The sequence below is a fragment of the Malaclemys terrapin genome, chromosome 16 (genome assembly GCF_027887155.1).
Source record: "Malaclemys terrapin pileata isolate rMalTer1 chromosome 16, rMalTer1.hap1, whole genome shotgun sequence".
Classification (NCBI taxonomy): domain Eukaryota; kingdom Metazoa; phylum Chordata; order Testudines; family Emydidae; genus Malaclemys; species Malaclemys terrapin.
The window spans coordinates 29209819-29223047 of NC_071520.1; the positions used below are offsets into that span (position 1 = coordinate 29209819).

At 47.1% G+C, this 13229-nt stretch overlaps 1 protein-coding gene across 2 annotated transcripts; it reads left to right on the top strand.

Annotated features, from left to right (window-relative positions):
- Nucleotides 1-4888: 4888 nt before the first annotated feature.
- On the top strand, nt 4889-8774 carry FICD (FIC domain protein adenylyltransferase). Of its 2 annotated transcripts, none has more exons than XM_054006430.1 (2): nt 4889-5361; nt 6988-8774. In XM_054006430.1, exons 1-2 carry the CDS (start codon nt 5064-5066, stop codon nt 8061-8063), a joined length of 1374 nt encoding a protein of 457 aa, XP_053862405.1. In that variant the 5' UTR covers nt 4889-5063; the 3' UTR covers nt 8064-8774. The 2 variants fall into 2 exon arrangements, with proteins under 2 accessions (XP_053862405.1, XP_053862404.1); XM_054006429.1 differs by having other exon boundaries at nt 4997-5319.
- Nucleotides 8775-13229: the final 4455 nt, after the last annotated feature.

Below are 13229 nucleotides of genomic sequence, written 5' to 3' on the forward strand. Positions count from 1 at the left end.
CTTCAACACCACGTAATAAAAGTGGTGTTGAAGGAAACCCAGGGGAGCCTATAAGAGATAGCTGCTTTAGTTCCTGATACAGGCTAGGGTTATGAAAGATTAACACCATCACAAAATTGATTCTAGTGGCAAAACCGCACAAGCTTTTACCTAACAGATACACTTACACTATAACAGTAATGACAGCTCATCAGGAAGAGGTTTCAAATATGCTCATTGCAAACAGCATCAAGGCAACTTTCAACCAATGCTAACAGTCCCCCAGGCTATTCTGGTGCCCTTCCTTCAGACTTAAACTCTGGTTTTCATGCTCACAGCATCTAAATGCAGAAATGCAGACCAAGTCCAAAGGGGGAAAAATGGCAATATTTCTTACAGGAAGAAAAAAAGCAGAATGAATTACTGCCATCTAGTGGCTGCAAAGGACATTTCCTCCTTTGGATGAACATGGTACTGAGACAGGGTAAAAAGAACAAAACGCTCCACCATGTAAAACTCCATTGCTGACTATGAGAATAATGATCAAGCCTTTACAATTCTGTTAATGGGATATGGTCTTAATGCTTCTAGTCTAAGCATCTGTAATTATCTGACTGTCTGACACGAGCAACAGAGCATGATTTCTAGTGCAGAGTCATCATGGGAGTCAATGGTAAAATTCAAACATTCTGAACGTTCACACCCGCTTTTGGCTACTTCCTGTCTATAGAACCTGAGTAAAGGCCCTGCAAGGAAAGTAACCTCTGGGCTACATAAATGTACAAACATACAGCCCTAGACAATGAAGTGTAATGTTATTTTCAATGAACTGGAGAGCGTGCATGCGTATCTCATGGCCCTCTGAATCAGAACAGTTCAAAAGCATCTTAGGCCCTATACTGCTAATGGTGAGCCTCCTTTAGCTCATGTCATAGTGGCCTCTGTGTCTGAAATTCTTTCCCTGCTACCCCTTGTGAAGCTGTGAATAATGACGGTGTGCAACCTACCAACAACTGCAGTGCTTAAGCTGCCACAGATTTGTCATTATATTTGGCATTTACACAGCACTTTAGAAACATTAACTAATCAACCCTCCCCACACTCCTGAGGGATGGGTTGCTATTTTCATCCCTGTATTATACATATGGCAACTGAGTCACAAAAGAGCACTTTTCAAAGAAGTTGATATCAAAGCCAAGAATAGATCCCAAGCATTCCTGGCTACTGGTGGTGTGCTCATACCATTAGATCAAATCTAACCGGATCACCAATGACAGATTATAAATGTGCTTCTTAGAATGTAGCTTGGGACTGTCTGAATTTAAAAAAAAAATACAGCATGTACTGAGGTGCAGTTGTTTTCTAATCCTCAATAATTAATTCCCCAATTAGGTTGGAGTGCAATGGCGTTAAGAACAACGCATTTGGTGTTTGTATTACAGCTTCTTTGAAGAAATGTTTTGCTGATCTCTCAAAGGCTATTCGATTGTTCCAAAACTTGTTCCTCCACATTTTGTCATAAAGGACATTGGCATGTTCAAAATGAATAGACTACATGGCAATTCTTGCTGTAGGGATTGCCTTGGGCTCAGTTTGATGCTGAGCGGTCTCCTAGCTGAGATGCTGTCAGGCTACCTTTAGGGATGCAGGTCTAATTGAGCTGCTCAAGCTGCTTTTGTCAATCCCAATAAGTCAAAAAGCACATGGAGAAGTCCCAGGACTGAGAATGGGGTTACTGCATTTCGTATTGCTGATCTAAAACAAACCAGAAAGAAGTGGGAAGACTTTCTCTGAGCACCCTCTCCAGTAGAATGGCAACACCGGAGAGCACTGCCTTCCCTGGGATCCTTAGGATGACAGCAGTGACCTAGCGCTGAGCAGAGTCAGCGCAGTCCTGGAGCAGTGGAAAACAGGTGAAAAGTAGCCCAGAATCCAGGTCGTGTGTGTAAATCATGATCTCCTGCTAAGAGTTGCCTTTCCTGTTAATAATGCTTTTACTTAAGTGTCTATTGTTTGTTTGGTAATGTTCAGGACACAGAAGGCAGCACTATCTTCCCCTTCCCCCCCACCAGCTTATCACCCAAAGAGAAAACACAGCACAATGTCCCTGAAAAAGACAGTGTCTTGGACCGTTACTGGGGAAGGGAGTCCCATTCCCATTATTTTAGTGGGTGGCAGCAATTCATGGGAAAAGCAAGCTCTGAGGAGAGATCTGACAGCAGAGAGGATGAGCTCCAAGTACAATAATGGAGGAAAGCCGGGCTTGTGCTTCAGGCACTGACAGAAACCTCAGATCTAAATTATCTTCCTGATTCTGCCACAGCACCCCTGGGTGACCCTGGAGTGAAGTCACACTCTCTGTGCCTCAGTTCCCCCTCTGTAACAAGGGGAAACAATCCTTCCCTACCACATCGGGTTTGTTTTTGAAGGCAAATGCTTTAATGTTTGTGAGGCACTGCTAGGAGAAGGGAGTTCCAGACAGAAGGGGCAACAAGGAAAAAGGCAAACAAGACAACTAGGGTCTAGGGAAGTTTTTCAAAGGAGAATTGCAGCCTGCACATTGCCAGCAGTCCAAGGCTTTTCTTCAGCTTTGCTCGGATACTTAAGAGCTAAGTATCACAGAACACCCGATGAGAAAAACAAATGTGAGGCAGGTGCACATAATTAACCCCATTTTAGACTTCAGGAGACTCCAGCAGAGTTTTGTTGTGTCACAACCTTCCTGTGGCAGAGGCAGTAACAGAGTGCGAGCACAGCACTTCCTAGCTCCCTCACCTGTGTTGTATCACACTTCTTGGCTGGAGTTTGTTTAGTGGCAGCGGGCTGTGCATTGCAGGTGCTGATGGCTGCTCTGAAGAGAGTCACCGCCAGACACTGCTGCAGTGGATTTACAGATTCCTAGGCCAAAAAGGACCCTTGATAACCCAGGCCAGAGCCCTGCCCTACAAGGATTCCTAGAGCAGATCTTTTAATAATAAATTTTTAAAAAAATCCAGTCTTGAGGATTTAAAACTTGCCAGTGATGAAAAATCCACCACAACTCTTGGTAAATTATCCCTCCCTGCTATAACTTTACACCCTATGTCTCATCTGAGTTTGTCTAGCTTCAGTTTGCAGCCCTGGAATCCCCTTGTATTTCTTCCTGCTAGCGTGCAGAACCCTTCCTCAAATGTTCATTCCCTCAGCAGCCACTTCTAAACTGTAACCAGGTCAGCCCCAGAGCAGGAGAAAAGCTCGGGAGACCCTGCCACAGCAGGTCCAAGCGGCCCCAGCATGCAGCGCTTACAGCCCACCCCATCAGCCCCTAGCACCCCAGAGAGGGTTTCTCTGAAGCCCCAGCTCCTGGAGCACCAGGACAAGGGAAGAACTGGGGTATCTGTGTCCCCACAGGTTCCTAGCCCCAGTGGATGCAGACAGCAGCTGGGAAACAGGCCCCTGGCAGCTGCCCACCCAGCACTAATGTGCTACCGCCGCAGCACCCAGCCCCTAGGCGGCTTGTTGGCCCCCTGGCTTTTAAATAGCAGCTCCCGCCCTTCCTGATCGAGCGGCCTTCTCATTGGCTGCTAGCGCTGAGACTGGCGTGAGAGTCCCGCCTATCGCTGCTCTCCACGAGCCTCTCCGGCGCCGGAGACGTGGAGCGGGACGAGAAACACGGCCGGAAGAAGGGGCGGGGCGAGGGGAGACGGATAGGCCGGGAGGCCAATGAGAAGGGGAGGCCGGGGGCGGAGTAGCCAATGGTGGTGAGCGGGGTCGGGGCAGGGCGGAGAGTGGAGACCGGGCCGAGTGGGGACAGTAGCCGGCAGCCGGTGTCTGCGCGGGGGGGGCCGCCGCCAGGTGAGGCCTCGGGAAGCCCCGGAGGGCGCGGGCTGAGCTCTGGGGACAGAGGGAGGGTGAGTGGGCCCCGGGGGGCTAAAAGGGGGTGTCCCGAGGCCGGGGGGGGGCAGGGGGGGGGGTGTCCCGAGGCCCGGGGGGGGGCAGGGGGGGGGTGTCCCGAGGCCGGGGGGGGGGGCCCAGGAGGGGGTGTCCCGAGGCCGGGGGGGGGGGCCCCAGGAGGGGGTGTCCCGAGGCCCGGGGGGGGGCCCAGGAGGGGGTGTCCCGAGGCCGGGGGGGGGGCCCAGGAGGGGGTGTCCCGAGGCCCGGGGGGGGGCCCAGGAGGGGGTGTCCCGAGGCCGGGGGGGGGGCCCCAGGAGGGGGTGTCCCGAGGCCCGGGGGGGGGCCCAGGAGGGGGTGTCCCGAGGCCGGGGGGGGGCCCAGGAGGGGGTGTCCCGAGGCCGGGGGGGAGGCCCAGGAGGGGGTGTCCCGAGGCCGGGGGGATGAGCCCCAGGAGGGGGTGTCCCGAGGCCGGGGGGATGGGCCCAGGAGGGGGTGTCCCGAGGCCGGGGGGGGGGCCCAGGAGGGGGTGTCCCGAGGCCCGGGGGGGGGGCCCAGGAGGGGGTGTCCCGAGGCTTGGGGGATGAGCCCCAGGAGGGGGTGTCCCGAGGCCCGGGGGGTGGGGGGCGGAAGGTGCCCCGAGGCCGGGGGGGGGGGGCCCAGAAGGGGGTGTCCCGAGGCCGGGGGGGGTGGGCCCTAGGAGGGGGTGTCCCAAGGCTGGACACTACCCAGCTGCCTGGACGGGAGCCCTGGGGGGAGCAGGCTGCTGGGGCCAGGGGCACCCCAGAGTCGCTGGGTGCTTTGCTGTCCCCAGTCAAGCCACCCCCTGGGGATCTTGCTGCCCCATTGGTGCTGGGGGACGGGTGGTGCTCCATAGATGGACCATCCCTACCCTCGAGCTGTCCTGTTGATATTTGCGTTGAGGGTCTGGTTGGGGGGCATTGCCCTGGGCCCTGCCCCCAAGAGCTCACGGTCAAAATAGACAAGACAGACCCAGGCTGGGATGGGAAACAGCAACACCATAGAGAGCTAGTGACTTGCCCCCGGTCACCCATCAGGCTGGTGTTAGAGCCCAGGTCTCACGAGTCCCAGACCGCTGCCTTATCTGCCACATCATACTGGTACAGCTACAAACCTCTGTGCTAAGGCCATTTCTGTTCCCAGGTCTGACCCATGAGAAAGGAGATGCTCCTTGCGTCCACCCCTGGGCCCAGATGAATCTCTTGTCGATGGCTGTGGTGGCGGATCCGGAGCTGAAATGGATGAGTCTGTGGCTCCGTGTCAGATGGGCGGCAGTGCTAATGGTCCTGGTGGGCTCTCTGTTGGTGCTGTTGCTCCCACTGGCTGCCGTAGAAGAGCAGTGTCAGGCAGTGCTCAAAGGACTCTCCTTCCTGAAAAATAAACTGGGAGTAGGCTATGTAGGGATTACCAGGTACACAGGGCAGACAACTGGACTCAGCGTGACTTCAGGTAAATTAGAGCTGCTGGTGCTGAAATCCAAACCTTCCCCAGGTAAGAAATGGGCTTTCTGTGCTTGACAGACTAGGGAAATGTTGGGGGAGTGTGGGCTGCAGACACCGGTTACTGCGTGACTGACTGTATAATACTCTGCATTTGTATAGAGTCCTTATCCAAGGATCTCCATGCACTCTATAAACATTAATAAACCCCCACAACACCCCTGCAAGTTGGAGAAGTTGTCCCCATTTTACCGAAGAATTAAACTAAGGCCACACACAAAGCTGAAAATGAAAGCTAAGACTCCTGACGCCTAGTCCCTAACTGTGCTACCACTCATTGATTTGAACCATGAAAGGAGCGCGTGCTGGTATTTTACTAGCCCTGTTGGTCCTTTGAGGTTCTTTCCGCGTTTTCTCTGTTGCGGTGAAGCTTCATTAAAATAATTTCAGGATCTTGAACACAGTATATTGGACTGGTGCAGAGCAGCCTGGATTTTGGAGCATTTCTTCCAAAATTTTGACATTGTATAACCTGTTGTGCTAACTTCTTTCTTGAATGCGCCTAATTCTACTATTGACTTCTTTGGGCAGAATTCAGAGGAACGATTGCATTTCTAGCACTATATTCTTAGCTACTTCACATGCACTAGAAAGGTATTAAATACTTTAATAAAAAACCAGCAGAAATGCTGCTTCATACTGATCCCATTACGGACCTTGCATAATTGGCTACATGCATCATGTGAAGTGGAGATCGGCACCCTTTGGCACGCGGCCCATCAGGGAAAGCCACTGGCGGGCCGGGACTGTTTGTTTACCTGCAGGTTCGGCCAATCGCGGCTCCCACTGGCTGCGGTTCGTCGCTCCAGGCCAATGGGGGCGGCGGGAAGTGACGCAGGACGAGGGATGTGCTGGCCGCCGCTTCCCGCAGCCCCCATTGGCCTGGAGCAGTGAACCGCAGCCAGTGGGAGCTGCGATTGGCTGAACCTGCGGATGCTGCAGGTAAACAAACCTTCCCCCGCCCCCCAGGGGCTTTCCCTGACAGGCCGCATGCCAAAGGGGGCCGATCCCTGGTCCGAAGCATCAGCCATGTCTGAAAACTGGATACTAGGCAAGATGGACCAGTCATCTAATTGTAATAGCAACACCTATGCTAATTGTGGTTTGAGCAAGAGGCCTTCTCCAGCAGCAAGCTGTGCGGGCAGGGCTGGTCCCGATCTACATACCTTTCTCTTTAGACTAAGGTCAGGTGTACCCTTGGAAGGCTTTGCAGGTACAGCTGTAGCAGTATACCATACTGGCAAAGTGCTCCAAGGGTGAATGGAGTTTCTGTCAGCAAAACGCTCTCTGTCAGTATTCCAGCCCACTCACCTTCCCAAGTGAAAGAAGCTATTCCTGCTCCAGGATACTTTTGCTAGTATAACTGCATCTACACTGGAGGCTTTGCTGGCACAGCTGCATTGGTTACAAATCACGCCCTGACCAACATAGCTGTGCCAGCAAAAGTTTGTAGGGTGGGCCTGGCCTGAGTTTCTGGTATTTGCAACCCACAGTAAAGTCTAGAACATGAATTCTTTATATCACTCTTGGCTTGATTAATTTCATTTTAATATGTATTAAAGGAACACTCTTAGTACCCATCACTGTAGTGTCTAAGTACTGTTGTTGTGCATTTCAGAAGTCAAATTAGAAGCCAAAGCCGCTTTGAATCAAGCCCTTGAAATGAAACGGCAGGGGAAGCGGGAGAAAGCCCATAAACTCTTCATGTACGCCCTCAAGATGGATCCAGATTATGTGGATGCTCTGAATGAGTTTGGCATCTTTTCTGAAGAGGAGAAAGACATCATTCAAGCAGACTACTTGTACTCCAAAGCACTGACCATTTCTCCTTGTCATGAAAAAGCTCTGATCAATCGGGACCGAACTCTGCCCCTGGTTGAAGAGATAGACCAGAGATACTTTAGCATTATAGACAGCAAAGTTAAAAAAGTGATGTCAATCCCCAAAGGCAATTCAGCCCTGCGGCGAGTGATGGAAGAGTCCTATTACCACCATATTTATCACACAGTTGCCATTGAAGGAAACACATTAACACTCTCTGAAATACGGCACATCATCGAGACCAGATATGCCGTTCCTGGGAAAAGTCTCGTGGAGCAGAATGAAGTCATCGGTATGCATGCTGCTATGAAATACGTAAATACCACACTGGTATCCCGAATAGGCACTGTAACCATCAGCGACATTTTGGAGATACACAGGAGAGTGCTGGGCTATGTAGACCCAGTGGAAGCTGGGAGGTTTAGGACTACCCAGGTGTTTGTAGGACATCATATCCCACCCCATCCTCAAGATGTTGAAAAACAGATGCAGGAGTTTGTACAGTGGATCAACTCCGAAGATGCCATGAGCTTACACCCTGTGGAATTTGCTGCCTTAGCCCATTATAAACTGGTATATATACACCCATTTGTAGATGGCAATGGAAGGACCTCGCGCCTGTTAATGAATCTCATACTCATGCAGGCAGGCTATCCACCCATCACAATCCGTAAGGAGCAACGGGCAGAGTATTATCATGTCTTAGAAGCAGCCAATGAAGGAGATGTGAGACCTTTCATACGCTTCATTGCAAAATGTACTGAGACCACGTTAGATATGCTGCTTATTGCCACAACTGAATATTCAGTGGGTTTACCTGAGGCTGACGGCAGCACTGCTAGATACAAGCAAACGATTCCAGTCAAAACGTGACTGTTCTGACGAGCCAACGACTAACTGAATGTGTGGAGTAATAAAGCTTCTCAACATTCCTGTTGAGAAACAACTCCACCAGAGGAGAAAATCACTTAGCATTTCATTTATTTAAAGATTAGTAAATTAATATACTTTTTTATCTCCATTATCCTTATGCCAAGCTAAACTGTGAAGCGTTAGTGTTGAACGTGCACTAGGTCCTGCTTGTGTTACTGGAGGGGAAAGGAGAGAGAAATCCAAAGTGAGGCCAATTTGCAAGTGTGATCCAGGCTGTAGTAAAACTGATTGAATTACTTTCTACAATCCTGTATGAGATGGCTTCCTAAAGCCAACAGCTTGTAATTGCCTCAATGCCAAGTCTATCTTAATTTGTATCATACAGGGAAGGCATGAGCACCCTTTCTAAAAGTCACAAGGTGGGGGCTAGTATTTTATTGTATTGCTACCATTGTCTTATTTCGCTTTCCAACAAAACCCCTTCAGCCAGTGTTGTAGCACTTTATTTAAAAGCTCTTTAGCGGAATTATTTTACAATTGTCCAAAGGCTCAAGATCGCCTTTCCTCCCTCACCCCACTGTAATGTGCCATACTGCTCTCTTGGTAGCTAATCTACTTTTGTTAAAGGTAACATCTAAAATTAGGGCTTTTTTTTTTTTTTTAAACTTTGTATGTTCCCTCTATTTGGGTGAGTTTTATGCAGCAACTGGGGTGGGGATTTTTTAAAGTTGGTGTGAGACCACTGTCCAGGGGATTCAGGAGCAACTGAACAACCCATCTGTCCAAATTTAATTCAACTGGATTGCAAATTGATTTCTTCTATTGTGTATAAGGGTCCTATACTGCCTCCTGTAGCTTACCTAATTCTGTAAGCAGAAGTTGCCATGCCATAGAAAGTGCCTCTTGCAATGAACACTCCAGTTACATGTTTGAAAATAGGTAGCTTCTGCAAAACCATGGGAAGTAGGTGTTCCTATACATAATAGGATTCAAGATCCAACCCCACCATGTCAGTAGCGATAGCAAATTTGTATACTAGATACTCTACAGCCCAGTTAATGCATTTTCATCTTCAAAGGGTACAAGAGGCTACTAGCCCCAACTGATGGCTTTAACAATTTCTAGATTTCCTGACTGCTAATGTGGTTGAGCTATATATGTCATCTCAACAGTATGGAGAGGGCCACTTTCTGATGCTATAATTTTGCAAGTACTCAGAAGCACATCACACACAATTTCTTGCACGTAGGCTCCAGTAAATTCTAATACTAGAGTCCAGTTACTGTTTGTGTAAGTTGGCAATATCTAATGAAATCAATATCATGGTCAGTATATGGCCATGTTCTCATTCCTGCTCTTGCTTTGATAAAAAAGCATTTGAAGCTTATTATAAACAGTAGCGCCTCAGACCCCTTGCTTGCTAGTTAGGTGATAGTATGACAAAAACCTGCAGCAAACTGAAAATATAACAGCCCAATGCATCCTAGTTGGATTACCTACAGCAGCATCCTGAATCTGAGAATGCAGTAAGATCTTTCCGTAGCTCACTAATTGATGGGTATCCTACAGCCACTCCATTTCTGAAATCACAAGTAGCAGCTTGTAATTGTGATGCTGCCTAGTTGTTTACGATACACAATAATTTCCCCCACCCTCTGACAAATATCATTTCTCACTTAAAGGCCTGACATGAATCCTATTTAATAGCAAGTTTCATAAGAAAACCAGGAGACCAATAAAGTATCAAGATACGATGTTGCCTGTTAGTATGTGCTGGCTCACGTTCATGTCATGTATCATGACTCAGTGTACTAGACATCACTGACTGGGATAACAAACAATGGGAATTGTTTTTAAAAGCATGCTTATTTTTGTAGTACAAGATGTGTATACGGACCCTGCACTTTAGTTATTTGTGGAAAATGTTATTTTAGTAACAGATTAATAAAGTATTTTACTATGTAAATCTTTGTTTGGGGATAATATCACTTCGCACAAGTTTAATACAGTAAATTTTAATTTTACATAGACGAGCCTGGTTCCCTGAAATCTGTGTGCTAGATGTCATTACTAGTTATTGTTACTTTTTTTTTTTCACTCAGACAGATGTGGATTACTGTGCTTAGTTACAGCAAGAATTCCTGGCTAGCCCTGGCTTAAAAAAAAAAAAAAAAAAAACTTTAAGTGTAGCTATAATTTACTGCATTCCAACCAACATTTCTAACTTGCTTCTAGCCTCAGAGGTCACATGATGAAAAATTATTTATTGTTCCAAGCAGGGGTACATGGATGTTTTCTTCTAGAGCACTGTTTCTGGACCTTTTTGATACCAGGGATTGGCTTGCTGCCTTCCTAAACTAGGGAGATCAGGGACCAGCATCAGTCCACGGATCGGTTGTTGAGAAACAGTGTTCTAAAGCACTGAACAGAACTCATGGGATTATGGGGAAACAAGTGTACCTTGTTCCCTCTCATTTCCCAACGGTGTCACCCACAAGTTATGATGTGACAGTTTCAGTTGGTTGGTTCCAGGCTACTGAGGTGAATAATTAGTTTCAACTTTAATTTAAAAAAAAAAGCACACAACTAGAAAAGGACTGAAAATACTGTTTGTTCACACTAGTGCCAGTGTTGTAGAACTGACCTCAGCATCTTTTCCCCATACTCATGTATGTTCTGGCATCTGAAATTCCCTCATTTCAGTTGGATAATAGTATTAGTCATTTTCTCTTACATGCAGTGTAATGTATTAAGTTACTATAACTCAGTTTCGGTAAAGCATTTCACCAAGTTGATCAATTAAGTAGTTTAGGGAATCATAGAACTGGAAGGGACCTCAAGAAGTCATCTAGGCCAGTCCCCTGCACTCATGGCAGGACTAATTATCTAGACCATTCCTGACAGGTGTTTCTCTAACCTGTTCTTACAAATCTCCAATGATGGAGATTCCACAACCTCCCTAGGCAATTTATTACAGTGCTTAACCACCCTGAGAGTTAGAAACTTTTTCCTAATGTCCAACCTAAACCTCCCTTGCTTTTAAGCCCATTGCTTTTTGTCCTGTCCTCAGAGGTTAAGAACAACAATTTTTCTCCCTCCTCCTTGTAACAACCTTTTATGTACTTGAAAACTTATGTCCCCTCTCAGTCTTCTCTTTTCCAGACTAAACAAACCCAATTTTTTCAATCTTCCCTCATAGGTCATGTTTTCTAGACCTTTAATCATTTTTGTTGCTCTTCTCTGGACTCTTTCCAATTTGTCCACATCTTCCCTGAAATGTGGCACCCAGAACTGGACACAATACTCCTATTGAGGCCTAATCAGAGCAGAAGAATTACTTCTTGTCTTGCTTATAACACTCCTGCTAATACATCCCAGAATGATGTTCGCTTTTTTTGCAACAGCATTACACTGATTCATATTTAGCTTGTGATCCACTATGACCCCCAGATCCCTTTCCACCATACTCTTTCCTAGGCAGTCATTTCCCATTTTGTCTGTGTGCAACTGATTGTTCCTTCCTAAGTGGAGTACTTTGCATTTATCCTTATAGAATTTCATCCTATTTACTTCAGATCATTTCTCCAGTTTGTCCAGATCATTTTGAATTTTAATCCTATCCATCCGCAAACTTTATAAGTGTACTCTCTATGCCATTATCTAAATCACTGATTAAGATATTGAACAGAACCGGACCCAGAACTGATCCCTGCGGGACCCCAACCGTTATGCCCTTCTAGCATGACTGTGAACCACTGATAACTACTCTCGGGAACGGTTATCCAACCAGTTTTGCACTGACCTTATAGTAGATTCATAGATTCATAGATTCTAGGACTGGAAGGGACCTCGAGAGGTCATCGAGTCCAGTCCCCTGCCCGCATGGCAGGACCAAATACTGCCTAGACCATCCCTAATAGACATTTATCTAACCTACTCTTAAATATCTCCAGAGACGGAGATTCCACAACCTCCCTAGGCAATTTGTTCCAGTGTTTAACCACCCTGACAGTTAGGAACTTTTTCCTAATGTCCAATCTAGACCTCCCTTGCTGCAGTTTAAACCCATTGTTTCTGGTTCTATCCTTAGAGGCTAAGGTGAACAAGTTCTCTCCCTCCTCCTTATGACACCCTTTTATATACCTGAAAACTGCTATCATGTCCCCTCTCAGTCTTCTCTTTTCCAAACTAAACAAACCCAATTCTTTCAGCCTTCCTTCATAGGTCATGTTCTCAAGACCTTTAATCATTCTTGTTGCTCTTCTTTGGACCCTTTCCAGTTTCTCCACATCTTTTTTAAAATGCGGCGCCCAGAACTGGACACAATACTCCAGCTGAGGCCTAACCAGAGCAGAGTAGAGCGGAAGAATGACTTCTCGTGTCTTGCTCACAACACACCTGTTAATGCATCCCAGAATCATGTTTGCTTTTTTTGCAACAGCATCACACTGTTGACTCATATTTAGCTTGTGGTCCACTATAACCCCTAGATCCCTTTCTGCCGTACTCCTTCCTAGACAGTCTTTTCCCATTCTGTATGTGTGAAATTGATTTTTCCTTCCTAAGTGGAGCACTTTGCATTTGTCTTTGTTAAACTTCATCCTGTTTAACTCAGACCATTTCTCCAATTTGTCCAGATCATTTTGAATTATGACCCTGTCCTCCAAAGTAATTGCAATCCCTCCCAGTTTGGTATCATCCGCAAACTTAATAAGCGTACTTTCTATGCCAATATCTAAGTCGTTGATGAAGATATTGAACAGAGCCGGTCCCAAAACAGACCCCTGCGGTACCCCACTCGTTACGCCTTTCCAGCAGGATTGGGAACCATTAATAACAACTCTCTGAGTACGATTATCCAGCCAGTTATGCACCCACCTTATAGTAGCCCCATCTAATTTGTATTTGCCTAGTTTATCGATAAGAATATCATGCGAGACCGTATCAAATGCCTTACTAAAGTCTAGGTATACCACATCCACCGCTTCACCCTTATCCACAAGGCTCGTTATCCTATCAAAGAAAGCTATCAGATTGGTTTGACATGATTTGTTCTTCACAAATCCATGCTGGCTATTCCCTATCACCTTACCACCTTCCAAGTGTTGGCAGACCATTTCCTTAATTACTTGCTCCATTATCTTCCCTGGCACAGAAGTTAAACTA